Source organism: Geotrypetes seraphini, chromosome 3 (assembly GCF_902459505.1).
Source record: "Geotrypetes seraphini chromosome 3, aGeoSer1.1, whole genome shotgun sequence".
In the NCBI taxonomy this organism is placed as follows: Eukaryota; Metazoa; Chordata; class Amphibia; order Gymnophiona; family Dermophiidae; genus Geotrypetes; species Geotrypetes seraphini.
The window spans coordinates 272,584,312-272,611,849 of record NC_047086.1 but is presented as its reverse complement, the minus strand read 5'-3'; the positions used below and the strand labels follow the sequence as shown (position 1 = coordinate 272,611,849).

Below are 27,538 nucleotides of genomic sequence, written 5' to 3'. Positions count from 1 at the left end.
CTTCATGTTCCAAGCAAACAGACAGCAATCCTGGCTGGGAAACTACATAAATAAAGCCGGACAGACCTACAATGCATTCCGATAATCAATTAAAACCGCTCTATTTGACAAATTCATGGCCTAAGCAATTGACCGTCTCCCACTTTATTACTGCCCCGCTGCGATCCCTGATGTTTCTCAGGTAACCCCAAACTCTCATGTATTCTCTCCCCATGTATCTCCAATCTCTCCCCTTGTACCTCCTAAACCATGGAGAGGCACTGCAGGGACTTCAGGACCAGATGGACTCAACCTGACCAGAAGGGGTAAGAACGTCTTTGGACACTGTCGCAACCCGCGGGCTCCTGAAATGCGCAGCGAGCCTGGGCCACAGCGACTGATATTATTCCCAGCGTGTTCCCTCCAACTAGGGAATTCTTCAGGCACCCAGGCAACAGCCTAGGGTAAAACAGCAAGTAAAAATGTCCACAGTGCAAGCAAGCAAGGAATCCACACACACTCCAAGAGGTTCAAAAAATAAGGACTTTTTATTCCTGACCGAGTCAGGGTGCTCTGAGGTGCTTAAGAAGGTTGTGATATTTGCCAAATACATTAATGCAAAAACAAAACAGGCAATGTTGGGCCAACCTGGCCTCACTGGCTTCACACTTAATTTCAAAGTCCAAAAGAAACAGCAACAAACAAACAACCAGTCTGTCCCAGTTAGCTTCACTGGGAAGATCCGGATAGAGTCCAAAAAGTAACACAATAATATAAAGTAAATGCTTCACCAAAATCACAATGCTCTAGTCTGTAAATTCCAGCTTGTGTTTGTTGCTGGGCTGGCTTGCATACAAAGGGATGCAGGCAGCCTCTTCCAGGTCTTCTTATCAGCACCTCCCCCACCCTCAGGCAGTGAAACGGGAGTGCTCAAGGCTTTTAGCCACAGTTCTTATTTGGCAGACAAAAATAGGTAGTATATTCCTTAAGAGTGTTATGATATCCTTAAGCAGCTTTAAACCCCATGTAGATTGACTCATACAGAGAATGATGGAAAACATTAGCAGCATTCAGCTCCCAGCCTGCAGACCTCAATCTGCTACTGGTCTCTGTGGCAATCACTCTAAGCAACACAGCTGAATGGAGCACAATAATCAGCACAGACGGGAACGTATCCTGCTACCAGCAAGAAACAAATTCCAATACTTTTGCTTCTGAACATGCTTTTCCAAAACACCGTGCTTTCTTATGTCACAAAACACAAATCCTTTCTTAGTCAGCAGGTCAGTAGAACAAGAGAGGAACATAACTTACAGGCTCAATCAATCTGCATAACCTCTACAGCTTCAGGGAACTTAAATATGCCTTCTCCAATTACCATAGCTTCTGGCATTGAGTTAGATTCAGTAGCTGGGTTAGGAGGAATTTCACCCACCTCCTGCATATCCCAGGCTGCTGGTTCAATTTTAGTAGGCAGCTTCTGCTGGTGCGCTTGGTCTGCCTGCTCTCAGACCCTCTCCTTCTGAAGTCCCGTGTAGAGAGCTGCACAGGGATCCCGTGGGGACGCCCCCTAGGGTCACGGGGATCCCGTGGGGACGCCCCCTAGGGTCGCGGGGATCCTGTGGGGACGCCTCTGAGGGTCGCGGGGTTGGATCGCAGTGCACTCGAGCCGCGAGGGTAGTCTCCTCCTCCTTACCTGCCCTGTCGCAGCACACAGCCGAACGGAAGTCTATAGGACTCACACTAACTCAGGCGGGAAATTCTCCACAGGGACTTAGCAAACATAAGGTATGGAGGGCTATGTACGTTAATGCACACAATCTAGGCAATAAAATTCTGGAATTGGAGACGGAAATAATGAACGCCGACCTATCCGAGATAATGAACGGCGATATCCGAGACTTGGTTCATGGATTCACATGGGTTACAACTTACTTCGTCGAGACAGAGAGGGCAAATTAGGAGGAGGGGTAGCACTATACACTAAAGAGGCAATCAAAGCTACCAGAATCGCAGATGTCAAGTACACCGGGGAATCCCTCTGGGTGAACCTGTCCAGGGGAAATGACAAATGCCTGTATCTTGGTGTAGTATACAGACCTCCAAAACAACAGGAAGACAAGGATATAGAATTAATCGAAGACATAGAGAACATCACTTTGCGTGGGGACAGTATTGTTAGGGGACTTCAATATGCTTGATGCAGATTGGAACACACTTTCCGCTACGACCAGCGGCAGCAGAAGGCTATTAACCTCCATAAAGGGAGCACGACTCAAACAAATGGTATTGGAGCCCATTAGGGATCAGGCGATACTGGACCTGGTACTCACCAACGGAGAAAGTGTCTCAGAAGTTTCGGTAGACGATACGCTGGCCTCCAGTGACCACAACATGGTATGGTTCAACCTCAGGAAAGGTTTCACTAGATCAAGCACAGCAACAAAGGTCCTCAACTTTCGGGGCACTGACTTCAAACGCATGGGAGATTTCATCCATCGGGCGCTGCAAAACCAAGCTGAAACCGATAATGTAGAGGCTATGTGGTCAACTCTGAAATCTACCCTACACGAAGCAACTAACCGCTATATAAAAACAGCAAACGGCGGAGAAACAATAAACCTCAGTGGTTCACTGCGGAGATCTCGGACCTCATTAAAAAGAAGAAAAAAGCATTTATCTCCTGCAAACAATCAGGAAAAAGGGAGACAAAAGAAGACTATCTGGCCAAATCTAAAGCTGTCAAAACAGCAGTCAGAGAGGCCAAACTCCGAATAGAAGAGAATCTAGCAAAGAACATTAAGAAGGGGGATATTCTTCAGGTATATTAGTGACAGAAAAAGAAACACAGATGGGTTAGTACGCCTTAGGAAACCAGACGGGAATTATGTAGAATCGGATTCCGATAAAGCCGAACTACTAAATGAATACTTCTGCTCAGTCTTTACCTGCGAGGCGCCAGGAAGTATTTCTTCACCGAAAGAGTGGTTGATCATTGGAATGATCTTCCACTGCAGGTAATTGAGGCCAGCAGTGTGCCAGATTTTAAGAAAAAAATGGAATAGGCATGTGGGATCTCTTAGGGGAAGAAGTTAGGGGGGTGGGTCATTAGAGTGGGCAGACTTGATGGGCCGTGACCCTTTTCTGCCGTCATTTTCTATGTTTCTATCTATCATGTATTCTCCTATCTATTATGTATTCTCTCCCCATGTATCTCCAGTCTATTATGTAATTTATCTCTTCAAGCACTCAGTAATTCGCTGATTGTCCAGCCTTCTTTCAATGTAAACCGCCTAGAAGTCTTTTGACTATGGCGGTATAGAAAAATAAAGTTATTATTATTATTATTATAATCTTTTCAAAGGCATGCCTCGGTCTTTGCTGGGCTGGCTTAAAGTCATCAGACATCCCAGGCTGTCGGGTTGGGGGGCTCAGTGCCTTCAATCCTCAGCGCAAGGAATCTAAGTACTCGTTCATTCTTCTGGACTGAAGCATGGTCAGGCTACCGTTTCAGGAGTTTCAGACCATTCTTCCAGAATGACAATAAAGGTCTTTTAGGACAGTGTTATGACAGTGGTATTTCTCTACAGCCAGGAAAGTATGTGATATACTCAGTTGGCGAGTAAAGTAATGGTTCTGCTTCAATGGGTGGAATTTCATCATCCTCTTCTGTCAGCGCATCATTTTACAGGACAGGAAAAGGGTTTAAAGATAGACTTTCTCACCACAAAACCTGAGCATGGACTGTCTATTGTATGTTAAAATGTACAGCGCTGTGTATACCTTTCAGCGCTTTAGAAATAATAAATAGTAGTAGTAGTAGTAAAATCTTCTACATCCTGGAAATTGGGAACTATTTGCTCAAGCGTTCCAGCTCTTTGTATAAAGGTGAGATCTCCCAGAACTAGACCTCATGGCCTCGTCTCGAAATTCAAAGCTTCCTAGCTTCTTCAGCAGACGCAAGGAGTGGCAGTCAGAGGGGGTAGAAGCGTAGCTTCTTTCTCACCTCTGGTTTCTCTTTTTAAGTGTTTTTTTTCCCTGGCTGATGATTGGATGGATTTGCCATCTCAAGCTCACTTTCATGGCACAGTAATTAGAGAATCTCCGAATTGGCTGCGCCATCCTTGCTATGCGGATCTGATGAGTCTTTCGATGGCTGAACTGATGAGATTCCTGGTATCTCCGGATTTACTCACCTAGGGTCTGATCAATATGGATATTCATCCTGTTTTGGTATTACGACCTAGCTTTTGAAAAGTCATGGCTGATGTGTAAGGTTTATGCGAAGCAGGTTATTTCTTCTCTTCTCCAAGCGATACAGACGTCTTCACCTGTGGCTTATGCTTCTGTTAGGAGGCTTTTCCTTTCTTGGGTACTTCTCAGCATTGACACCCTTCCAGAGTTCTATGATTTATATTCTTTCTTTTTTGGCACAAGCGTATTGCCAAGGGCTTAGTGTTCAATTCCCTTCAGCTTCAAGTGGCAATTTCAGCTTGTTACAAGGGCTAGGTATCTCGCTCTTCGCTTACTTCTCAGCTTCATGTAGTTCAGTTCCTAAAAGGAGTACAGTATATTTGTACACCTCTTAAGAAGCCCTGTTCGGAGTACAGTCTTAAGGTACTTTTTCGCAGTTTACAGAAGGCTTTGTTTCAACCTTGTCTTTTGAGACTCTAAAAGGCTGTGACGTTGAACATGGTGTTTCTTGTGGCCAGGGCTTCAGCTCGGTGGTTTTCTGAGTTGCAGGCCTTGTACGGCGGGGATTCTTATTTCTGATTTATAAATTCTGGGGTGTCAGTTTGGACAGTACCACAATTTCTTTCTAAGGTGGTGTCATCCTTTCTTTTATGCTGCTCTCACTTTTCCTTCCTTCTTCTTGGGAAGAGGAATGGGGAGGTGAGCTTTTCATCACTGCATTTTTTTAAAAAAAGTGCGTAGCATTCTCCGCAATCTGTAGGTTTCTAATGACTTTTAGTCATTTAGATCACCTCTTTTTCCTAACTGAAAATTGGCATTACATTTTTTATTAATAAGAATAGCAACTCCTGCTTTTTTATCTACTGCAGGTGCAAAAAAACAATGTTTCACCCAACCCTCTTCCAATTTCTTTGATTCTTCAAAGTTCAGATGGGTCTCTTGTATATAATAGACATCCACATTTTGTTTTTTCAAAAAGGATAACACTTTTTTCCTTTTGATCTGGTGATTAAGGCCATTTACATTAAGTGAAAAAACTTTAAAAGCCGTCATGATATATAAAAACAAAATGATATTACAGGAACAAAATAATGGACAGAAGTTTGAATCCCTTGAGCAAATATCATTTTCTCAAATTGAAACCCTTGAGCCTGGACAGAATCCCATTGTAACCTACCCAACCCCTCCCCCACCCTATCCCACCCAGAAACAACTACCCTCCCCTCCCCCCACATATATTTTGACTGCTTAGAAGTGTTTATGTGAAGCTAAACCCAAAGCTCCCCTCTAAAAACTTATCTCACAATATACCCATACATTAATATTCTAATATTCAATTCATATTTACCAAATATAATCATTTAATACTTTTACCAAATATAATCATTTAATCACCTATTAAATGAACAATCTACTTTGTATCAATAATGTCTAAATGACATCTATTTATGAACTTCGTAATACTTTTTTTCAAGGGATGCGACAAACGTATGGCAGCGTCCAAAGCCTCCATCGCTTGAAGGGTCCAGGAGGACATTCTTTATGCTTACTTGGCAGAAGAACTTCATGACCATTTAGCCAGAGCAATGGCGGCTACTTTGACATAGTCCACAGGTTTTTTTCCTTGGAGGAGTTTTGTCATGCGGCTACTTGGTCTTCAAAGAATACTTTATCTCAGCATTACCGGTTGGATGTGGGGATGCATGCGGAGGCAGCGATAATGTGCTTCAGTTTTGCGGAGGTGGCATTTGCTTCCCACCCAGATTGAGGATTGCTTTGCTACATCCCATTGGTCTCTGGATTCATCTGCTGCTGTTGCTAAGGAAGGAAAAATTATGTTCTTACCTGTTAATTTTCTTTCCTTTAGACCCAGCAGATGAATCCAGAGCCCCACCCTTTCTGGATATTGACTGTCAGTTTTTTCTTTTGCAACTTTGAAGTCTGTTATTATTGATAGTTGTATTCTGTATTATTACCTTTTGAAATTTGTTATGGGAAATAATTTTTTACATGCTAAGCATATTGATGGTTACAGATGCTTGGGCAAGGAGCAATACTGAAGATGCAGGAGGTGTGCCAGCCAATAGGACCACCTGTTCCAATCAGTTTCTCTATATCCACCTGCTGGTAGATGTGTGCTATCCCATTGGTCTCTGGATTCATCTGCTGCGTCAAAAGGAAAAAAATTAACAGGTAAGAACATAATTTTTCCTTTCCTCTGTCTGTTAAATCCTAGCTCACATTTGTGGTCTAACACCAGCTCTGGCAGGATACACGTTTCAAATCTGACATATTGTAATCACAAAACAGAAAATAAAATTATTTTTTGGTCATTATTCAAATCTTGTTGGTCCCAGGCTCTGGTTGTCTTCTGATAACTTTCTTGCCAGGGTCTCCTTCTTTCTTCTTTCTCTGTGCTAACCATCCATCTGCCATCTCTGTCCTCCCCTTCTGTTTCCCTTCCCATCCCCGGAGGTCTGGCATCTTTCCTTTTTTTTTTGTCTCCATCCACAGATCCACCTTTTCTCAACTACCCTTTCATCCAGCATCTCTCCCTCCTTCCCCATCACCACAGGGTCCACCATTTCTTTTCCCAACTACCCTTCTATCCAGTATCTCTATCCCCCCCTCCACACCATCCCTTGTGTCCAACTTCTCTATTTCTGTTCCTTCCCTCCCTAAATCCCATTGCCCATCATCTCTCTCCCTCTCCTCTATTTTTAGACCCATTATTACTTCCCCCCAAAGTCCGGCATATGCATGTCTCTTTGAACCCACATTCCCCATTCCCCTGAAGGTCTTCGCCCCCTGAAGGCCTGCATCCCCCCTGAAGGTCTGTCCCCCACTTGAAGGCCTTCACCCCCACTGAAGGCCTACCCCCCACCCCTGAAGGCCTGCACCCAAGACCTGCCTGTCCCCCCTGAAGGCCTGCACCCCATCCCAGAAGGCCTGTACCAAAGGCCTGCCTGTCCCCCCTGAAGGCCTGCCTGTCGCCTCTGAAGGCCTGCACCCAAGGCCTGCCTGTCCCCCCTGAAGGCCTGCACCCAAGGCCTGCCTGTCCCCCCTGAAGGCCTGCACCCAAGGCCTGCCTGTCCCCTAGGAAGGCCTGTACACCCCCCACCCCCGAAGGACTGCACCCCCCCTCCCTTCGGAAGGCCTGCTTGTTCCCCCTGGCTTCCCGGCATCAATTTACCTAATTTCATCAGCCTGCAAACTGCCATCAGGTCTTCCGAGCTGCCTTCTCTGTGCCGCGGTCCCGCCCCCTCTTCTGACATCAGAGGAGGGGGCGGGACCAATGTTCCCTCTAAGGACTGATGAGGTGTATACAAAAAAAAAAATATGCATGAGCGACAAGTTACATACTCCACAAATTTATGAGCAGGCGCGGAGGACGAGTGCCCGTGAGATTGTGGGAGGGTTAAATACTCAAAACTTAGAAGAATAACAATTTACTTAAAGTTTTTGCTTCGCCAGCTTTCTGGTATCTTTACATACAGTGGCGTACCTAGCATATGTAACACCCGGGGCCCATCATTTTTTGGCACCCCCCCCCCCATCTGTACGAAAAACATGATTTTTAGTAACAAGCCACACATCACACATGAGTACCTAGGAAAAGGCAGCATCTTACATATTGCAGTGAGCAGTACATCAATACACCCATTGTAAAACTAAACAAGCCAGACCAGCACAGATCAATCCTACACCGTCAATCCTAACAGAAAACCATGTCTTTCGAACACACAGAACACAGAAAACACCTTCGCCTAGTATGGAATATGTCATCACAAACTAACCCCTTCCCCTTTTACAAAACTGTCGTGTGGATTTTAGCCACGGTGGTAACAGCTCTGATGCTCATAGAATTCTGAGCATCAGAGCTGCTACCACCAAGGTTGGCGCTAAAAAACGCTCCACAGTTTTGTAAAAGGGGGGATAAAATAGAAATACACAGCTTCAACACTCTAGCTCAGGGGTGCCCAAACTTTTTGGGCTTGCGAGCTACTTTAAAATGACCAAGTCAAAATTTAAAAAATGACCAACAATAAAATTAAAAAACACAAAGCACACTATACGCTCCCGATGCCGGGAAACCGCCCACTCCACCAAACTCAGAGGAAACACCAGCGGTCTTACCCTCAAAGTGAGTGAGTCCCACTTCATTTACTCCCTCCAACCAACTGGAAGAGGAAACATTCCCAGATCAGAACTCACAAGTGAGCATAGCAGACTCCCTAACACAACAGGACAAAGTGAAAGAAAGACACTCTCTCCTCCTCTCCCCTCCCCCAACCTTTTCTACACCTCCCAGATTCTTGCACCTCGTACCAGGCTAAAGAAGATACCCCTCTACACACAAAAACACAATGTCTCCCGGTTTAACAACAAGTTTACTCGTCCATCTACTACTCTTCCTATTCCTAACCAACAGAAAAACAGCAATCCCAACCTTATCAGAATCCTACAGGCATCCTCAACCATCCAGAAAACTCTACTCTACCAGAAACCTGATAGACTGCTCCTCATTCAACCATATCAGCATACCTACTAGCTGGGGAAAAAGACCACCCCCAAAACCAAGATCTTCAGTTCACAATTCTCACCCTCAAACTAAAAATTTCCTCCACCCAAAATGCACCCCCTCTCCCCACACAAACTATACCTCACCAGCCTGTGCATATATGAACATCAGATCAATAAGCACAAAAGCAAACCTTATAAAGGACTGGATAGTTAAAAAACAGTTAAGTTGCTTATTCCTAGCTGAAACCTGGCTAACCTCTGGCTCGGATCCCAGCATCACAGAACTCTGCCCGAAGGGTTACAAAATAGAATTGGTCTGCAGAGAAAAAAAACGAGGAGGAGGTCTAGCCATCATACTCAAAAACAACATCAACTTAAAGACCCTAGACAAACACTCCACTCCCCATCTAGATCTCCTAGCCTGCCAATTATCCAACGATACACTCATAGGAACTCTAACCTGCATTCTTTGTTACACAACACCAGGAAAATGGAATGCTAACAAACAAGCTCTCGAAGAATTCATTTATCAGAACTCCCTAACATCACCTCATAACCTACTCCTTGGAGACATAAACCTCCACCTAGAAGACCACACCTCCAAACAAGTAGAAAATATACTCTCATACCTCAAAGCACTGAACTACCAGATCCTCAACCCCCAACCCACACACGAAAAAGGCCACCAACTAGATGTCGCTGCATACATGTCCCGACACACTCACAATCCTGAAATCCACATCTCAAATGGGGCCTGGCACCCCTCCCTCTGGTCAGATCACTACAAATACACCTTTAACATCAATTGGGCTCAACGCAATAACAAGCAACCAAAACCTCCTTCAAAACACGCCAAAAAATCGAACCCTCCACATTCTGGGACAAAGCAGACCCCGCAATCACCAATATAGCCCCCAACGAATTCATAACACAATGGCGTACTGTAAGCGTACTCATCCTGAATGAGCTAGCTCCTAAAAAATCAAAATCCAGAATCTGCATACCGTCAGACAAATGGTTCGACACTGAACTTCTCCAACTAAAAAAGCTCTGCAGACAACTAGAAAGAGAATGGAAAAAAAAGAGCCTAGAACACACAAAAACAGCATGGAGAACTCAAATCAACCAATACAAGAACAAACTCAAGGAAAAACGAAAAGCCTACTACTCCAAAATGATAGGCACGGAAACCCTAGACACAAAAAAGCTATTAAATCTAGTAAAGAATCTCACAGACACCAAATCTCACCTAGCTGCTACACAAGGAAACCACCCACCGACAGCTATCCAACTAGCAGATCATTTCAAAAATAAGATCACCAAGATCAGAACCACATTCAACAGTACTCACACCCACCTCGACAAGATAACAACAAACCCTTCAACAGGAGAAGCCATCGCTGCAGACAGAAGCTGGACAGTCTTCCCCGTATTACATTGGTCGGATATGAATCGACTCTACAAAAAATACAGCCAAGCTTCTTGCGACTTAAATAACTGCCCCACCTACCTGTTATCAAACTCTTCCACCACATTCAGAGCCAACCTTATGCTATGGATTCAAACCACATTAACAGAAGGTCAATTCCCTCAAGACCTTGGAGAGATCATAATCACCCCAATCATGAAAGACCACAAAGGCCCAATAGATAACCCCTCCAACTACAGACCAATCGCTTCAATACCAATATATGTTAAAATAATAGAAGGTCTAGTTGCACAATACCTCACCAACTACCTGGAAGACCATAACCTACTTCACCCCTCACAATCAGGATTTCGAACCAACCACAGCACAGAAACACTACTTGTAACACTACTAGACACAGCTTGACAGCAAATTAGCAAAGGCAAAAAGATGATGCTAATCCAACTTGACCTCTCCGCAGCATTTGACCTGGTTGACCACTCCATATTGCTACAGATACTTGACGCCATTGGGATCTTAGGCAAGGTCCAAGGTTCCAAGGATTCCTCAAATCAAGATCCTACAGGGTAAATCAGAACCATGGTCCAACCCATGCGGAGTTCCACAAGGATCACCTCTATCACCTACGCTCTTCAACCTCTTTATTTCCTCCCTTGGAGCCACTTTAGATAACTTAAATGATACATCCTTCAGCTACGCAGACGACATCACCATACTCCTCCCCTTCGACCCATCAGAGCCCACCACTACAGCAAAACTGGAAATAACCCTAGATGCAGTGGAAAAATGGATGGTAGACCACAAACTGAAACTAAACTCAGATAAAACAAAATTCCTTCTGCTCGAAAAGGCCAAAACTCCCACCATTACAGAACTGAAAATTAAAAACACCAAATACCCAATACAGCCCGAACTCAAACTCCTAGGAGTAACAATAGACAGATGCTGCATAGAGAATGACACGGGGAAAAAATCTGTCCCCATCACTGCACCGTCCCCGGCCCACCATCCTCTGTACCGCCCCGTCACCGCCGTTCCCTTCACCGCCCCGTCTCCGTCACCGCCATCCCTTTCACCGCCCCGTCACCGCCACTGCCATCCCATTCACCGCCCCGTCACCGTCCCCGTCTAGCACCTATCTTCTTCCCTCCGCTCCCCCATAGTCTGGCATCTGTCTTCTTCCCTTCCAGCGTCTTCTCCCCACTCTGCCTTCCACATTTCCTTTCAGGGTCTGTTACTCTCTACCCTCTTTCAATGTCTGTTCTATTCCTTTCCATCACCACCCTTCCCTCCCTCCTTTACCATTTGTTCCTTTCTACCACCCTTCTTTCATATCTTCTATCAGTCCCCCCACCATCACTAGCAGTCTCTCTTCTCCCTTACCATGAGCAAATAGAACTTCTGAAAATTGTATTGCTGAGGCATTATTTCTAGTACGCCTTTTTTTCCAGATGGATAATGACATCAATTTTATAATTCTTACTGTCTGCTCTGATTTCATTCACAATTTGGTTTGTGTTTTGTACCTGAGGATTCCATGAGGCATTTAACCTTTTCCTGTCTCTTCTGTGATTTCAAGTTGATTCCTTCAATAATGGAGTCTCAAGGCAGTAGCAGTTTTCTATTTTGGGCTCTTTTGACATTTTTTAGGGGATTTCTTGTACATTTGGTGCTGGTCTTCTTTGATGAGGTCACTTCAGAATCTATTTCCAAGGAAGAGAAACTTTTTCCCTTTCACCCCCTCCTTCCTTGTGTGAGCCGGAACACGCGGTCCCCGCAAGCAAGTAATTTTATATCATTTTCATTCTATTCATTCATAGAAATTAAAGTCTAGATCAGGGGTGCCCACACTTTTTGGGTTTGCAAGCTACTTTTTAAATGACCAAGTCAAAATGATCTACCAACAATAAAATTAAAAAAAAAACACAAAGCACATTGTACGCATAGAAAATGTTAATTATCATTCCTATTCCAGGGTTTTTTAAAGAGGTCAAAGCAGATGACTCTATGCACTATCACCTCAGTAACAACCATACAAAAATAGGCAAATATACCCCCCTCCCTTTTTACTAAACCACGATAGCAGTTTTTAGCGCAGGGAGCTGCGCTGAATGTCCAGCGCTGCTCTCGACACTCATAGGCTCCCTGAGCTAAAAACCTCTATTGCGGTTTAGTAAAAGGGGACCTTAGTGTAAAATATAGACAGCAGATATAAATTCAGACACATTTTGATCACTAAATTTAAAATAAAATCATTTTTCCTACCTTGTCTGGTGATTTCATGAGTCTCTGGTTGCACTTTCTTCTTCTGACTGTGCATACAATCTTTCTTCCCTTCTTTTAGCCTGTATGCTTCCTCTCCTCCAGACCTTATTCCTTCCCCCAACTTTTCCTTCCTTTTCCCTGCCCTTTCTTTCTCTCTGCCTCCCTTTCTTTTTTTTTCTGTTTCTCTTCTTTCCTTCTGTCTTCCTGCCTGCCCTTTTTCTTTCGTTCTCCCTGCCCTCCCCCAAGCCACTGCCACTGCCATCGGGGACCAGGACCCAAACGCCACCAATAACAGGCCCCAAGCTCTCCCTGCTTCGGCCAACCAGCATTCCTCTCCCCGACGTCAATTCTGCCGTCGGGAAGAGGAAGGCTGATCAGCCCAAGATCGTGATCAACCTATTGGGGAAATGCTGCTGGGTCCTGCCTTCGCGGAAACTGAAAGTAGGCAGGACCCGGCAGCAAGAAGAGGAAATGCTTCATTTACTTGTCTCCCGCCTTAGCCGGTAGCGAACGCTTGCTTCAGGGCTCTCAACATGTGCGTGCCGGCTTCCCTTCTCCCCTCCCCCCCGGACATAACTTCCGGTTTCGGAGGGAAGAGAAGAGATGCTGGCACGCATACTTTAGAGCCCGGAGCATAAGTTCGCTACGGGCTGAAATCTCCAAGCTGGTTTTTTTTGGGGGGGTTTAATATTCAGCAGCGGCAGGTGACAGCTGGGCGGACCGCCCAGCTAAAAGGCCCTAGGGAGAACACTGGAGAGGAAGGCTGATCGGCCCGTAGATCAGGACGGCAACACGAGTCTGCGATCGACTCCCGTTGCCTTCCTGAGCTACTGGTCAATCGCGATTGACGTGTTGGGCACCCCTGGTCTAGATAATGTCAGTCACATAACAAAACATGATTTTACAAAAATAATTCCCTGCACAGTCAAGCCTGCAAGGATTACTAGATGTCTTTCAGCAGCTCCCCTCCCTCCCTCCCCCTTACATTTGTGGCCAAGTCAAAATGATCTACCAACAATAAAATTTTAAAAACACAAAGCACGCTTTACGCAGAGAAAATGTTAATTATCATTTATATTCCGCGGGTTTTCAAAGAGGTCAAGGCAGATGACTTTATGCAATGTCACCTCAGTAACAACTATACAAAAATAGACAAATATTCCCCCTCCCTTTTTACTAAACTGCGATAGCGGCTTTTAGCGCAGGGAGCTGCGCTGAATGCCCCACGCTGCTCTCGACGCTCATAGGCTCCCTGCGCTAAAAATCGCTATTGCGTTTTAGTAAAAGGGGGCCATAGTGCAAAATATAGACAGCAGATATAAATTCTCAAAACGGACACATTTTGATCACTAAGTTGAAAATAAAATCATTTTTCCTACCTTTTTGTCTGGTGATTTCATGAGTTTCTGGTCCTTCTTCTGATCCTTCTTCTTTCTTCTCCTGCCCCCCCCCCTCTTTCTTTCTCTCTCCCCCTGGCCCCCCTCTTTATTTCTGCCTTTCATTCTCTCTCCCCCTGGCCTCCCTCTTTATTTCTCTCTCCCCCTGGCCCTCCTCTTTCTTTCTGCCTTTCTTTCTCTCCCCCTTGACCCCCTCTTTATTTCTGCCTTTCTTTCTCTCTCCCTCTGGCCCCCTCTTTATTTCTGCCTTTCTTTCTCTCTTCCCTTGGCCTCCCTCTTTATTTCTCTCTCCCCCTGGCCCTCCTCTTTCTTTCTGCCTTTCTTTCTCTCCCTCTTGACCCCCTCTTTATTTCTGCCTTTCTTTCTCTCTCCCCCTGACCCCTCTTTATTTCTGCCTTTCTTTCTCTCTCCCACTGGCCCCCCTCTTTATTTTTTCCTTTCTTTCTCTCTCCCCCTAGCCCCCACAAAGCCATCGTACCAATTTCTCCACTTTCACGATTCTTTCCCTACCCTCACCCCCAAGCCAGCAGCCGATTTCTCCCTGCTCCTTCCCCGATGTCCTGATGTCTTGCACTTCATCGATCAGCAGCAGCATTCACAATTCACTGCTGTTGCACGCTTCAGGCCTTCCTCTCTGTCGGGTCCTGTCTTCATGAAAACAGGAAGTAGGCAGGACCCGGCAGAGAACAAGGCCTGAAGCCGGCAACAGCAGCGAATTGTAAACGCTGCTGCTGCCCGAAGAAGGTAATGGAGCACCGAGGCAGACCGCTTCTCCCCCCTCCCAGCCGAACCCCCGCTGACCCTCCTATCTCCCCCCCGAACCTTTCCGACCCTCCCAGCGAGAGCAGCAAACCTCTTTAGCGGCTTTCTCCTCCCTCTGCCGCTTCACTGATGACGTCATCAGTGATGCGGCAGAGGAAGGAGAAAGCCGACGCTACTGGAGGGAGGTTTGCTGCTTTCGCTGGGAGTGTCGGAAAGGTTCACTTGGGGGGGGGAGAGATAGGAAGCGGGGGTTTGGCTGGGAGGGGGGAGAAGCGGTCTGCCTCGGTGCTCCAAGGCCTGGCGCCATTACTTTTTTCGCCCCTCCCGCCCCCCCCCCCTTGGTACGCTACTGCTCTCCAGCTCTCCTTAGTTTGCCGGTTTTCTTTTTCGGCGACCGGCACACTTTCAAAGAGCCGCGCACGCGCAGCTGCTCAAAGTTCAATCTTCTGCTCTGCTGCAACTTCCTGTTTCCGGTTGGGTCAGAGCAGAAGATTGAATACTGAGTAGCCGCGCGTGCGCGGCTCTTTTGAAAGCGTTCCGGTTGCCAAAAAAGAAATCCGGCAAACTAAGGTGAGGTGGAGAGAGGAAGCTGGTTAAACGATCGAGCCGACGTGCGGGTGGGGGCTGCGGGGACCGCACGATCCTTTATGCCTCACTGCGGTGACAAGACCATTCACCACTCCACGGGGCGGTGATGGCCTTGTCCCCGTCCCCGCAGAGTCTGCTAATTTTCATTCCCCGTTTTTGGCGGGTTACCCGCGGCTAAATGCAGTAGCCGCGGGTAAACCGCCACGGTGTCATTCTCTAATGCTGCACAATGCAGTCCCAAATCAATAAAACATCCCAGAAAGCTTTTTTAATTATGAGAAATCTATGTAAAATAAGAAAATTCTTCGACCCAGCACAATTCAGGCTAATTGTCCAATCCCTAGTCTTAGGTCTACTGGACTATTGCAATTCCCTCTATCTACCTCGTCCTGCCAACATGATAAAACAACTTCAGACTATACAAAATACTGCCCTCAGACTGATCTACTCCCTGAGAAAATATGATCATATTACAACTGCCTTCCTAGACTCTCACTGGCTACCTATGCAAGCACAAATTCAATTCAAATTCTACTGTCTATTATTCAAAGCATTAAACGGCTCTGCCCCCCCCCCCCCCCCCTCATCTAAACAACCGCCTAAACCAGATCCTCACCTCAAGGCAAAGAAGAACTCCGAACCCTTTTGCCTTCCCTCCACTCAAGGGCACTCAGCGCAAAAAGATGTTTGATAACCTTCTGGCGACGCAAGCAGCAAAACTTAACCACTCCATCTCCAACCTGTTGACGGCAACAGGCGACTTCAAAACTTTTCGAAAAGAAATCAAAACCCTACTTTTCAAAAAATTTATCCAGATATCTTAACCCAACCCTTCCCCCTCCTCCTAGATAAATTCTCCCCCAAAACCTCCAATTAAATAATCTCTTCCTCCCCAAAACACCAACCAAGTATTCAGATCCCTGAAATATAACGTAATCTTATTTGTACTCTAACTGTAATCTATTTGTTATATCACACAGTAACGTACAGTCAATTTAATATCCAATTTGCAAGTTCTTCCGGAATTAATCCAGGTACCTCTCCTCCCTTGTAACCAAAAAAAACCCAAAACTGTTGTAACTTCACTGGAAATGTCCAGTTAGCTCTTTTGTAATCTGCCTTGAACTGCAAAGTATAGGCGGAATAGAAGTCCCTAATGTAATGTAATGTAATGTAATTATCATTCCTATTCTGGGTTTTTTTCAAAGAAGTCAAGGCAGATGACTATGCATTATCACCTCAGTAACAACCATACAAAAATAGACAAATATACCCCCCTTCCTTTTTATTAAACCACAATAGCAGTTTTTAGCGCAAAGAACTGCGCTAAATGCCCAGCGCTGCTCTCGACGCACATAGGCTCCCTGCGCTAAAAAACACTATTTTGGTTTAGTAAAAGGGGGCCATAGTGCAAAATATAGACAGCATATATAAATTCAGACACATTTTGATCACTAAATTTAAAATAAAATCATTTTTCCTACCTTGTCTGGTGATTTCATGAGTCTCTGGTTGCACTTTCATCTTCTGACTGTTCATTCAATCTTTCTTCCCTTCTTTCAGCCTGTATGCTCCTCCAGACCTCATTCCCTCCCCTAACTTTTTCTTCCTCTCTCCCTGCCCTTTCTTTCTTTTTTCTCTCTTGATGCCCCCTTTCTTTTTTTCTATTTCCCTTCTGTCTCCCTGCCTGCCCCCTTTCTTTCTTTCTTTCTCCCTACCCTCCACAAAGCCACTGCTGCCACCATCGGGGGAAACAGACCCCAAAGCCACCACCGCGGCTGCCCCAAGCTCTCTCTGCTTCCCACCGTCGGGCCGACCAGCATTCCCCCGACGTCATTTCTGCCGTCGGAGAGGAAGTTCTGCCCAGCCAGGCAGCGATTGGCTGGCCCAAACTTCCTCTCCAACGGCAGCCTTAGGGGGGCGCACAGCCGGCCAGATCCGGACCTGGCCGGCTCTGCACCCCCCCTAAGGGTGCACCCGGGGCGGACCTCCCCCCCTTGGTACGCTACTGAAGATGTGGCAGCGGCTCCTCTCACGAATCCCCACCTGCGTCGGAAGTCCGATGCAGTCGGGGATCTTGAGAGGAGCCGCCGCTGCATCTTTCAACTTTAAATATTATTCGAGCAGGGCAGACCGCCACCACCGCTTCCTCTCACCTCCGTCCGCCCTCGATTGAGCGACACAAGAAAACGTATGAGCGACGCCATTGAAAATAGTGAGTGATCGCTCATGCGCTCAGCTTAGAGGGAACATTGGGACCACGGCATAGAGAAGGCAGCTTGGAAGACCCGATGGCAGCTAGTACTAGCAATCTTATGCAGGCTGATGAAATTAGGTAATTTGATGCCAGGAGGCCAGGGGAAAGCCGGACAGAAGCACTGACACTCTCCACTCGCCCTCTAAAGCAGGAGCGGCAGCGGCTGGCCAGCAAAAGGTAGCGCTGCCGATCCTGCTTTAGGGGGCAAGGGGGGAGGGTCAGTTGCTGAATTGGGAGACCGATTTTTTTTGTTTTTGAATTGATTCGAACCGATTCACCCGAAATGAATCGGTGAATCAATTCGAATTGTGAATCGGGCAGCACGGTGCAATTCTCAGTCTGTTGCTCTAATTGCTAGATGCCTTTCAAATGTGCTATTCCAGCGATTGGCTGGCCCGAACTTCCTCTCCGACGGCAGAATTAACGTCGGGGAGAGGAAGACCGATCGGCCCGATAGATCGCCAAAGCAAAGTGAGTCTTGGGTGATCGACTCACTTTGCCTTGGCGAGCTACCGGTCGATCGCGATCGACCTATTGGGCACCCCTGGTCAAGTGGTATAGGATTGCAGATGGGAGTAACTAAATTTTTCTATTTCTTTTTTTTTTTTTTCTGTTTTAGTTTTTTATTCATTTTTCATATAACAAGTGTATCACATAAATTTATACAATTTCATTGAGTACACACTTGATAATCCTTCATAGATCATTGTAAATACAACATATTATTATATAATACTGTACTATAATATTGAAAAAGCATATCATACTTAATAAGTACACCAACTATTACTCTAATTATAAACCCACCCCCTCCCCTTCCTTTGAAAATTGCATACAATATGACAAGATATAATGATAAATTGTTTATATTATGATATGAATAAAATAAACCCACCCACACCCCCTCTTATCCAATATCTTATTATGGGAAAATTGAATCATTCATAAAATTTTTCTATTTCTTAAAATTTGGTCTTCTAGGGTGAACAGGCATCAAAAGATTGTTCTTTGGGAAGAGCTTTATCCTCACAGTTGCACTGAAAGATGGTTCTCACTGGCGTGAAGGCTGTGTTTTTTGACCTAGACAACACACTGATTGATACAATTGGAGCCAATAAGAAGGCAATCCAGGAGGTAATATTGTTTCCCTGCTTGGTTTGATTGGGATACTGTAATTACAAATACAAGAAAAGTAGAAAACCTGAAGAATAATTTGTGTGAGATTGTGTGGAAGAAATTTTGCGAGTTGTGTGGAAGAACAGAACATGTGAATATGTGAACAGCTAGGTCACATGAATTGGTCAGCCTCTTCCCATACACAGCACAGATGTCTTGTTTGCTTTAGATCAAGTATTCAAAAATTTGTGGCACCAATCCTATAAATGGTTTTCTTAAAATCCATGGGAGTTCTAGATATAAATTTGAACATTTTTTTGGTAAAATGGCCAGTGTTGGCCATCAAGAATAGGGGTTTGTGTTAGGGTGAGCCCGTTATAAATTCAGTAGTGACGTCGAGCTGCTGGATGTATAACTTAAATGCTAGGTCTAACTTTAAACATATAACTTATTTTTAATTTAGAATTGGATTTTCAAAGCCAACATTTACATGGATATTGCTGTATTTTTCATATTCTGCTCTATAAAAATTACAATTCAAAATGCTTTCAAGTAGGGTTGTTCACACCCCCACCCCCACCAATCTACACAACTTCTCATCCATTTTTATTCTGGAACACGTTTTTAAGCTCACCTGATATTTGTGGCAAACAAAACCAAATTTCACAAAGTTGTCATTGGAGCATGAAATTCAAGAATATGTATTTTAAACTAAAATGTATGGTATTAAAACACCTAAAACGTAATTAGATGGGAGAAGCGTATAGGGGCCATATCCATCTGCCTCCTCTTCATGCATATACATATAGTCGGCCTGTTCCTCTTTTATCCTCCACCTCATGCACACTGCTACTTATTTCTGCCCTATACACTCGCACAGCCAATGAACTGTAAACAAGTCTCTTTATCTCGCATCTCTGCTCCTCAGTGCACATGGCCAGCTCGACTCCTCATCCATTCCCAAATACATACTACCACTTATCCCAGGACAAGCAGGCAGGTATTCTCACTAGTGGGTGATGTCATCAGACAGAGCCCCGGTACGGACGTCTCACAAGCACGTGTTGCTTGTAGAAACTTAAAAGTTTCTAGATGCCCGCACCGCGCATGCGCCGGTGCCTTCCCGCCCGGAGATCCGGGCGTGTCTCCTCAGTTCTTTTCTTTCCGCGGAGCTGAGAAGTTCAACTTCATCATGCGCTAGCTGAATTCAGTTAAATTTGCCTTCCTTGTCCGCGTTTTCGCTTTCTTTTAATTACAGTTAACAGTACATTTCTTTTTCAGTAAAAAAAAAAAAAAAAAAAAAAAGATTATTCCCTCCGGCGGGTCGAACGGGCCGGCCACGTGGCTCAGGCCCACAGGCTTCGACCTCGCGGCGGAGATTTTCCGGCCTATGTCCCGGCCAATCACCGGGTTTAAAAAGTGCAGCAAGTGCCAACGCGCGATTTCACTCACGGACCCTCACCGGCGCTGTTTGCAGTGTTTGGGTCCTGACCACATTCCGAAATCGTGCAGGCCTTGCTCTACCCTTACGGCACGCTCATTCAAACGGCGTTGCCTATTGTGGGAATCGATGTTCAAGATGGACGCAGCTAAGGATCCTTCAGCCTCCACTTCATCTGATACCTCCCCGGTTCGGGCGAAACCGGTATCGATCCCTCCTGCATCGAGTGTGGTGAAACCGGCATCGTTCATCCCGACAACATCCACGAGCTCGACGTCGGTGCCTGCCCCGGTCTCCTCGGTTCAGGTACCTCTTCCTTCCACAGTACCACCAGTGGTCATCAAAGTGCCGAAAGCTACTAAGCAGAAGCACTCGACCTCGAAGGAGCGCGATGACCGTGCAGGAGGACCCCCTTTCGGTGCGGATCCCTCCTTATCGGCTTCGCTACGGTCCGTGCTGGAAGCTCAATTCGTTGAGCTCATGCAGACCATCGGACCCGGGCTCATCGCTGCCATACAGGGTGACCTCCCGGTACCGGTCCAAAGGGGCGGTCCGCCCCTCCCCCTCCTCCACGCCGTTCGACCTCGAAAACCGACGAGGACGAACGGGGGAGGGCGGCGATGCCCATGCGGCAAGCCTCGCTTACCGATATGCCGCCATTAGAGCCCATTACGCCTCCGCGCCAACATGGGACCAGACCTCCGATCGATACTCAAAGCCCTGGGCATAGTCAGGAAGAGTTCTTCCGTACTCCTTACCAGACTTGGGTAGCATCGCAAGAATCCGCATCGCAACCCCAGTTGCGATCCACCGCTTCCAGCCCTATCCACCACTTGGGGGCCTCGGGAGACCATGCGATGCACAGACGATCCCGATCCCCGTCCCGCCACCGAGACGGGCACCGATCAAGACACTCATCCTGGCACTCTTCACGCCACTCGGAGGTGTCACCGCAGAAAAAACTACAACGTATGGGATACTCCTCATCTGAGGTGTCCCCTCCGGAGGGACCGGAGTACGAGGAGACACCCGTACCCGATTCTCCTTGCCACTCCCCGATGTCCATGGATCCGGAGGCCTCTTCCTCCTCCAGCCCGTCCCACAGACCGACGCTGGCGGATCAATTGTCTTTCTCATCATTCTGCCGACAAATGGCGGATGATCTGGATGTGACCCTTGACACGGGCTCCCGATACTCCAAAGAGTATCTGGACACCATGCATTTACCTAACCCTCCAACGGAGTCGCTTCGGCTCCCCCTGCATAAATTGCTGGATCAGACCTTCATGCAGTGTTTCGAAACACCGTACTCCATACCGGCGATTCCCAGCAAACTCGATGCTCGATACCGCATCGTGCACCATAAAGGATTTGAGGGCCCTCAACTCTCCCACCAACCCCTACTGGTTGAGTCCTCTCTTAAACGCTCTCATCCCTCTCAGGTCTACGCCTCTGTACCGCCGGGCCGAGAGGGGAGAACGATGGACAAATTTGGTAGAAAATTCTATCAAAACTCCATGATGGCGTCACGGGTGCTGAACTACAATTTCTTTTTCTCTTCCTATCTGGAGTTCTTCTTGCCGGTGCTCCGCAAGTTCACTCCGTTCATAGACACCCAAGCTCGATTCGAGTTCGAGGAAGTGGTAGCCTCCCTCTCCCAATTACGCCTCCAGCTGATGCAATCCTCCTTCGATGCATTCGAACTCTCGGCACGTGCTGCCGCAAGCGCGGTAGCCATGCGTCGCCTGGCATGGCTCCGTACAATCGATATGGATCCTAACCTCCAGGACAGACTCGCCAACGTACCATGTGCGGGAGCTGACCTGTTCGATGAGTCTATCGAAACTGTTACCAAGAAGCTGTCGGATCACGAAAAATCTTTTCAATCCATCCTGCGGCCCAAACCCAAACCTCAACAGTCTCGACCTTCCAGGCCACCCCTGATTTACCAGCGGCGTTACATGCCCAGACAAACGCCTGCTGCGAGACAACCTGCAAAGAGACAACCTCCCCAGAAGTCTCAGCAAAAACCTCAGCCACCGGCTGCACCTAAGGCTCCCCAGCCCTTTTGACTCCCCTCCTGGGAGCATAACCGACACCGTTCTGCACCCCTCAGCCTCTCCCATAGGGGGCCGCCTCCATCTTTTTTACCATCGATGGGAGGCCATAACCACGGACCTATGGGTCCTTACCATCATAAGAGAAGGATACTCTCTTCACTTCCATCGGGTCCCCCCGGACCATCCTCCAAGAGAGTATCCTTCAAGCTCGACACAGACCGCCCTTCTTCTTCAGGAAGTCCAAACCTTACTTCAGCTTCGGGCTGTCGAGCCGGTCCCGTCAGACCAGTTGAACCGAGGGTTTTACTCCCGGTACTTCCTCGTCCTGAAGAAAACGGGCGACCTGCGACCCATTTTAGACCTTCGGGCCCTCAACAAGTTTCTGGTCAAAGAGAAGTTTCGCATGTTGACTTTGGCTTCTCTATACCCCCTCCTCGAGCAGAACGACTGGTTATGCTCCCTGGATCTCAAGGAGGCCTACACTCACATCCCCATTCACCCGGCCTCCCGAAAGTTCCTCAGATTTCGGGTGGGAAATCTGCACCTACAGTATCGAATGCTACCATTCGGCCTCTCTTCGTCCCCCAGAGTTTTCACAAAGTGCCTGGTGGTAGTGGCCGCGGCACTCCGAGACAGGGGTCTACAGGTGTTCCCATACCTCGACGACTGGCTCATCAAGGCCCCGTCAGCCCCAGAGGTCACTTCGGCGGTCTTGGCTACAACCTACTTCCTCCAGAATTTGGGCTTCGAGATCAACTTTTCCAAGTCTCATCTACAACCCACCCAGTCCCTCCCCTTCATCGGAGCGGTCCTGGACACCACTCGACTCCGAGCATTCCTGCCTCTGCAACGCATGGAGTCCCTTCTCCACCTCTGCCAGTCGGTGTCTACTCGCCAAACCCTACCGGCGAGACAACTGATAGTGCTCCTGGGCCATATGGCCTCCACAGTACATGTGACACCCTTTGCCAGACTCCATCTCAGGATCCCCCAGTGGACCCTGGCATCACAGTGGAATCAGACGTCCGATCCACTAACCAAACACATCTTAGTCACACCTGCTCTTCGGCAGTCTCTACTTTGGTGGATGACCTCTTCGAATCTATCCAGAGGTTTGCTGTTGCACTCACCCCCCCATCAGAAAGTTCTCACAACCGATTCGTCGAACTATGCATGGGGGGCCCACCTGGATGGTCTCCGCACCCAGCCTTACAAATTCTGGACCAGTGCGGATTCTGGACCAGTGCGGATTCTGGACCAGTGCGGAAAGACTACATCAAATCAATCTACTGGAGCTCAGAGCCATCTTCAATGCGCTCCAAGCTTTCCAACACCTACTTCACAACATGGTGATCCTCATTCGCACAGACAATCAGGCCGCCATGTATTATATCAACAAGCAAGGAGGCACGGGCTCGGCCCTCCTTTGCCAGGAAGCTCTACGAGTCTGGGACTGGGCGGTGCGCCACAACGCCTTCCTCAGAGCTGTCTACATTCAGGGGGAGAACAACGTCTTAGCAGACAAACTAAGTCGTCTGCTACAACCGCACGAATGGACTCTCCATTCCAGCCCCCTTCACCAAATCTTCACGCAGTGGGGGACGCCTCAGATAGACCTCTTCGCGGCTCCCCACAACTCCAAACTGCCTCAGTTTTGCTCCAGGATCTACACTCCTCATCGCCTCGAGGCAGATGCTTTTCTACTGAACTGGGGGAAACGATTTCTATATGCGTTCCCACCATTCCCGCTGATCCAGAAGACTCTGGTCAAGCTGAAACTCGAACGGGCTACCATGATTCTAATAGCTCCTCGGTGGCCCAGACAACCTTGGTTCTCCCTCCTACTTCAACTCAGCAGCAGGGAACCAGTACCACTTCCAGTGTTTCCTTCACTACTTACTCAACATCAAGGATCACTGCTTCATCCCAACCCGCAGTCTCTCCACCTGACAGCTTGGTTCCTCTCAACGTAACCCCTCACCAATTCTCACAAGAAGTGAGGGAGGTCTTGGAAGCTTCCAGGAAGCCCGCCACTCGACAATGCTACTCCCAGAAATGGACTAGATTCTCCTCATGGTGTGTTTCTAAATCAAAGGAACCTCAGCGAGCTTCCTTATCCTCCGTGCTGGACTATCTCCTACACCTATCTCAATCTGGGCTCAAGTCTACATCCATACGAGTCCACCTGAGCGCTATTGCGGCGTTCCACCAGCCCCTACAAGGGAAACCCCTCTCGGCCCATCCGGTGGTCGCCAGATTTATGAAAGGACTCTTCCATGTTAACCCTCCTCTCAAACCACCCCCAGTAGTTTGGGACCTCAATGTAGTCCTTTCCCGTCTCATGAAGCCCCCGTTTGAACCACTCAACAGGGCCCCTCTTAAGTATCTCACCTGGAAAGTGCTTTTTCTTGTAGCCCTTACGTCCGCTCGCAGAGTCAGCGAACTCCAGGCATTGATGGCGGATCCACCATTCACAGTATTCCATCATGACAAGGTGGTCCTCCGCACTCACCCGAAATTCCTGCCTAAGGTGGTCTCCGAATTTCATTTCAACCAATCCATTGTACTTCCAGTATTCTTCCCTAAGCCCCATTCTCACCACGGAGAATCGGCCCTTCACACTCTAGACTGTAAACGTGCTTTGGCTTTCTACCTGGATCGCACCAAGCCACACAGAACCACTCCTCAACTTTTTGTCTCCTTCGATCCTAATAAGTTGGGAAGACCCGTATCAAAGCGCACCATCTCTAATTGGATGGCGGCTTGTATCTCTTTCTGCTATGCCCAGGCTGGATTATCACTTCCTTGTAAGGTCACAGCCCATAAGGTCAGAGCAATGGCAGCCTCAGTAGCATTCCTCAGATCAACACCAATCGAGGAAATTTGTAAGGCTGCCACCTGGTCCTCGGTTCACACATTCACCTCACATTATTGTCTGGATACTCTCTCCAGACGGGATGGACAGTTTGGCCAAACAGTATTGAAAAATTTATTCTCTTAAGTCGCCAACTCCCCCTCCATCCCACTGAGGTTAGCTTGGAGGTCACCCACTAGTGAGAATACCTGCCTGCTTGTCCTGGGATAAAGCAATGTTACTTACCGTAACAGTTGTTATCCAGGGACAGCAGGCAGCTATTCTCACGTCCCACCCACCTCCCCTGGGTTGGCTTCTCAGGCTAGCTACCTGAACTGAGGAGACACGCCCGGATCTCCGGGCGGGAAGGCACCGGCGCATGCGCGGTGCGGGCATCTAGAAACTTTTAAGTTTCTACAAGCAACACGTGCTTGTGAGACGTCTGTACCGGGGCTCTGTCTGATGACATCACCCACTAGTGAGAATAGCTGCCTGCTGTCCCTGGATAACAACTGTTACGGTAAGTAACATTGCTTTTCTGCCCCAAACACATCTTGTATAGCCAGCATGGGACTTGTATACTGCATTTTTGTGGTTACACATTCAAAGTGTACTGTATATGGAAAGTGCCATTGACTTGGGTTCGAGTTCTAGCAACTTGATGAACCCCCCTACTTATGGTTCCAGCATCCATCCATCTCCATTTCCGTGCTTTTCTCATCCTGAAGGTCCAGCATCCATGTCCTTCCTCCCCCCACACATTTTGGTCCACCTCCCCCCCCGGGACTGGCCCCCCTTACTTGCCTGCAGCTCTCCTGAAGCAGCAGCCACAAATCTCCCTCCTTCCAGCCCCTGAAGCAGCAGCGCCATCCGGTCATAACAACATTCCCTCCTTCCCTCACCCAAAGCAATAACGGTAGCTGTGAGCAGAAGCTGCACTGTAAACAGGGTGCTTCTAGCCAGCCCCAGCTGGGCCTTCTGCCGCATTAGGACCAGCTCTGCTCCTTTGGGGGCCGGAGGAAGGGAGGGGTGTTGTCAGGACCAGCTGCTGCTTTGGGGGCTGGAGGGAGGGAAGCTGGGAGGAAGATTTGTGGCTGCCTCTGCTGCTTCAGGGACTGGAGGGAGAGAGATTGTGGCTGCTGCTGATGTTTTGGGGGAGGGAGGGGTGTCAGGAGCGCACAACTTTGCAGGTTGTTGGGTGAGGAGCACGGGAGACAAGTTTGTTTTTTTTGGTGGCTTGTTTGCTCTTGGTTGAGAGTGCTGGTTAGTTGAATACCAGTTAACTGGGATTCTACTGTATTTCTTATATAAAGGGGTTGCTGTAGATACTGATTTGCTAATGTTCTTGAGAGAAACAATGATTTTTATTTTGCTTGTTTTAATAGGTCATAAATATACTAAAGTGTAAATATCAGTTCAGCGAGGAGGAAGCTCTTATTACTTGTGATCACTTTGATACAAAACTTATTCAAGAGACCAGTGTTCCTTCTACAATAAGTATTGATGAGGTGAGAACCTTATACTGGGAAGAAGCTATCCAGAAAGTAAGAAACACTGAGGCCAACAGGAGTCTAGCTGCCAAATGTTACCTCCTGTGGAAATCTACACGCTTAGGTCACATGTCCTTGGGAAAAGATACTAGAGACATGCTGACTGAGCTTCGAAAAGTGGCCCATCTTCTTCTGTTAACAAATGGACAAGGACATGTGCAGCGGGAAAAGATCAAAGCATGTGCCTGCCAGCCATATTTTGATGCCATTGTGGTGGGAGGGGAGCATAAAGAGGAGAAGCCAGCGCTTTCCATATTTCAGCACTGTTGTGATCTCCTTGAGGTGAGGCCAGAGGAATGCATCATGGTTGGTGACAATCTGGATACCGATATCCAAGGAGGCCTCAATGCTGGCTTGAAGGCAACTGTATGGATAAATAAAAGCATACCATTGGTTAAACCCTCCCTTGTCCCACACTATACCATATCTTCTGTGTTAGATGTGCCTATAATTCTAAACAATATTGATTACAAAGCAAACTTAAATGCAAATATTTTGTGATAGTTGTGATGGGTAGCCAAACTGTCCTGCATTTTGACTGAAATTCTCAAATTTTGTACTTTAGTGGCTAGTTTTTACCTCTGTCCTGCCACTCCAAAAATTAATGTAGATGGATTTTAAAGCATCTTACAATTAACATAACATAACATAAGCAGTGCCTCTGCCGGGTCAGACCACAGGTCCATCCCGCCCAGCAGTCCGCTCACGCGGCGGCCCAAACAGGTCACGACCTGTCTGTATCACCAGAGGGGGCTCCCTTGCCACCTTGGTTTCTCATTTAAGTCCTGTCTTCCTATCGAAGTCCTAACCCTCCGGTCTTGCACATGCACGACCTGGTTTGGTTTCTATACTCATTACCTGGTTAGCTTTCTATACTTGTGTTACATCCCAGCTCCTCCCTCAGTATCCCATGATCCCTTTATCCTTCAGGAATCCGTCCAATCCCTGTTTGAATCCCTGTACCGTACTCTGCCTGATCACTTCCTCCGGTAGCGCATTCCAAGTGTCCACGACCCTTTGGGTGAAAAAAAACTTCCTTGCGTTTGTTTTGAACCTATCTCCCTTCAGTTTCTCCGAATGCCCCCTCGTACCTGTTGTCCCCTTCAGTCTGAAGAATCTGTC

At 47.3% G+C, this 27,538-nt stretch overlaps 1 protein-coding gene across 2 annotated transcripts in view; it reads left to right on the top strand.

Annotated features, from left to right (window-relative positions):
• The window catches only part of NANP (N-acetylneuraminic acid phosphatase), a 100,206-nt gene extending 73,070 nt beyond the window's left edge, over positions 1–27,136 (top strand). Inside the window, exons 1-3 of one of the 2 annotated variants that reach the window (XM_033935529.1) lie at positions 6,311–6,366; positions 18,377–18,529; positions 26,252–27,136. In XM_033935529.1, the coding sequence (XP_033791420.1) occupies positions 18,440–18,529; positions 26,252–26,917 (756 nt within the window). In that variant the 5' untranslated portion in view covers positions 6,311–6,366; positions 18,377–18,439 and the 3' untranslated portion in view covers positions 26,918–27,136. Of the gene's footprint in view, positions 1–6,310; positions 6,367–18,376; positions 18,530–26,251 lie in introns of those variants that run through there. The other variant, XM_033935528.1, reaches the window with a different exon arrangement.
• The last annotated feature ends 402 nt before the right edge of the window (positions 27,137–27,538 follow it).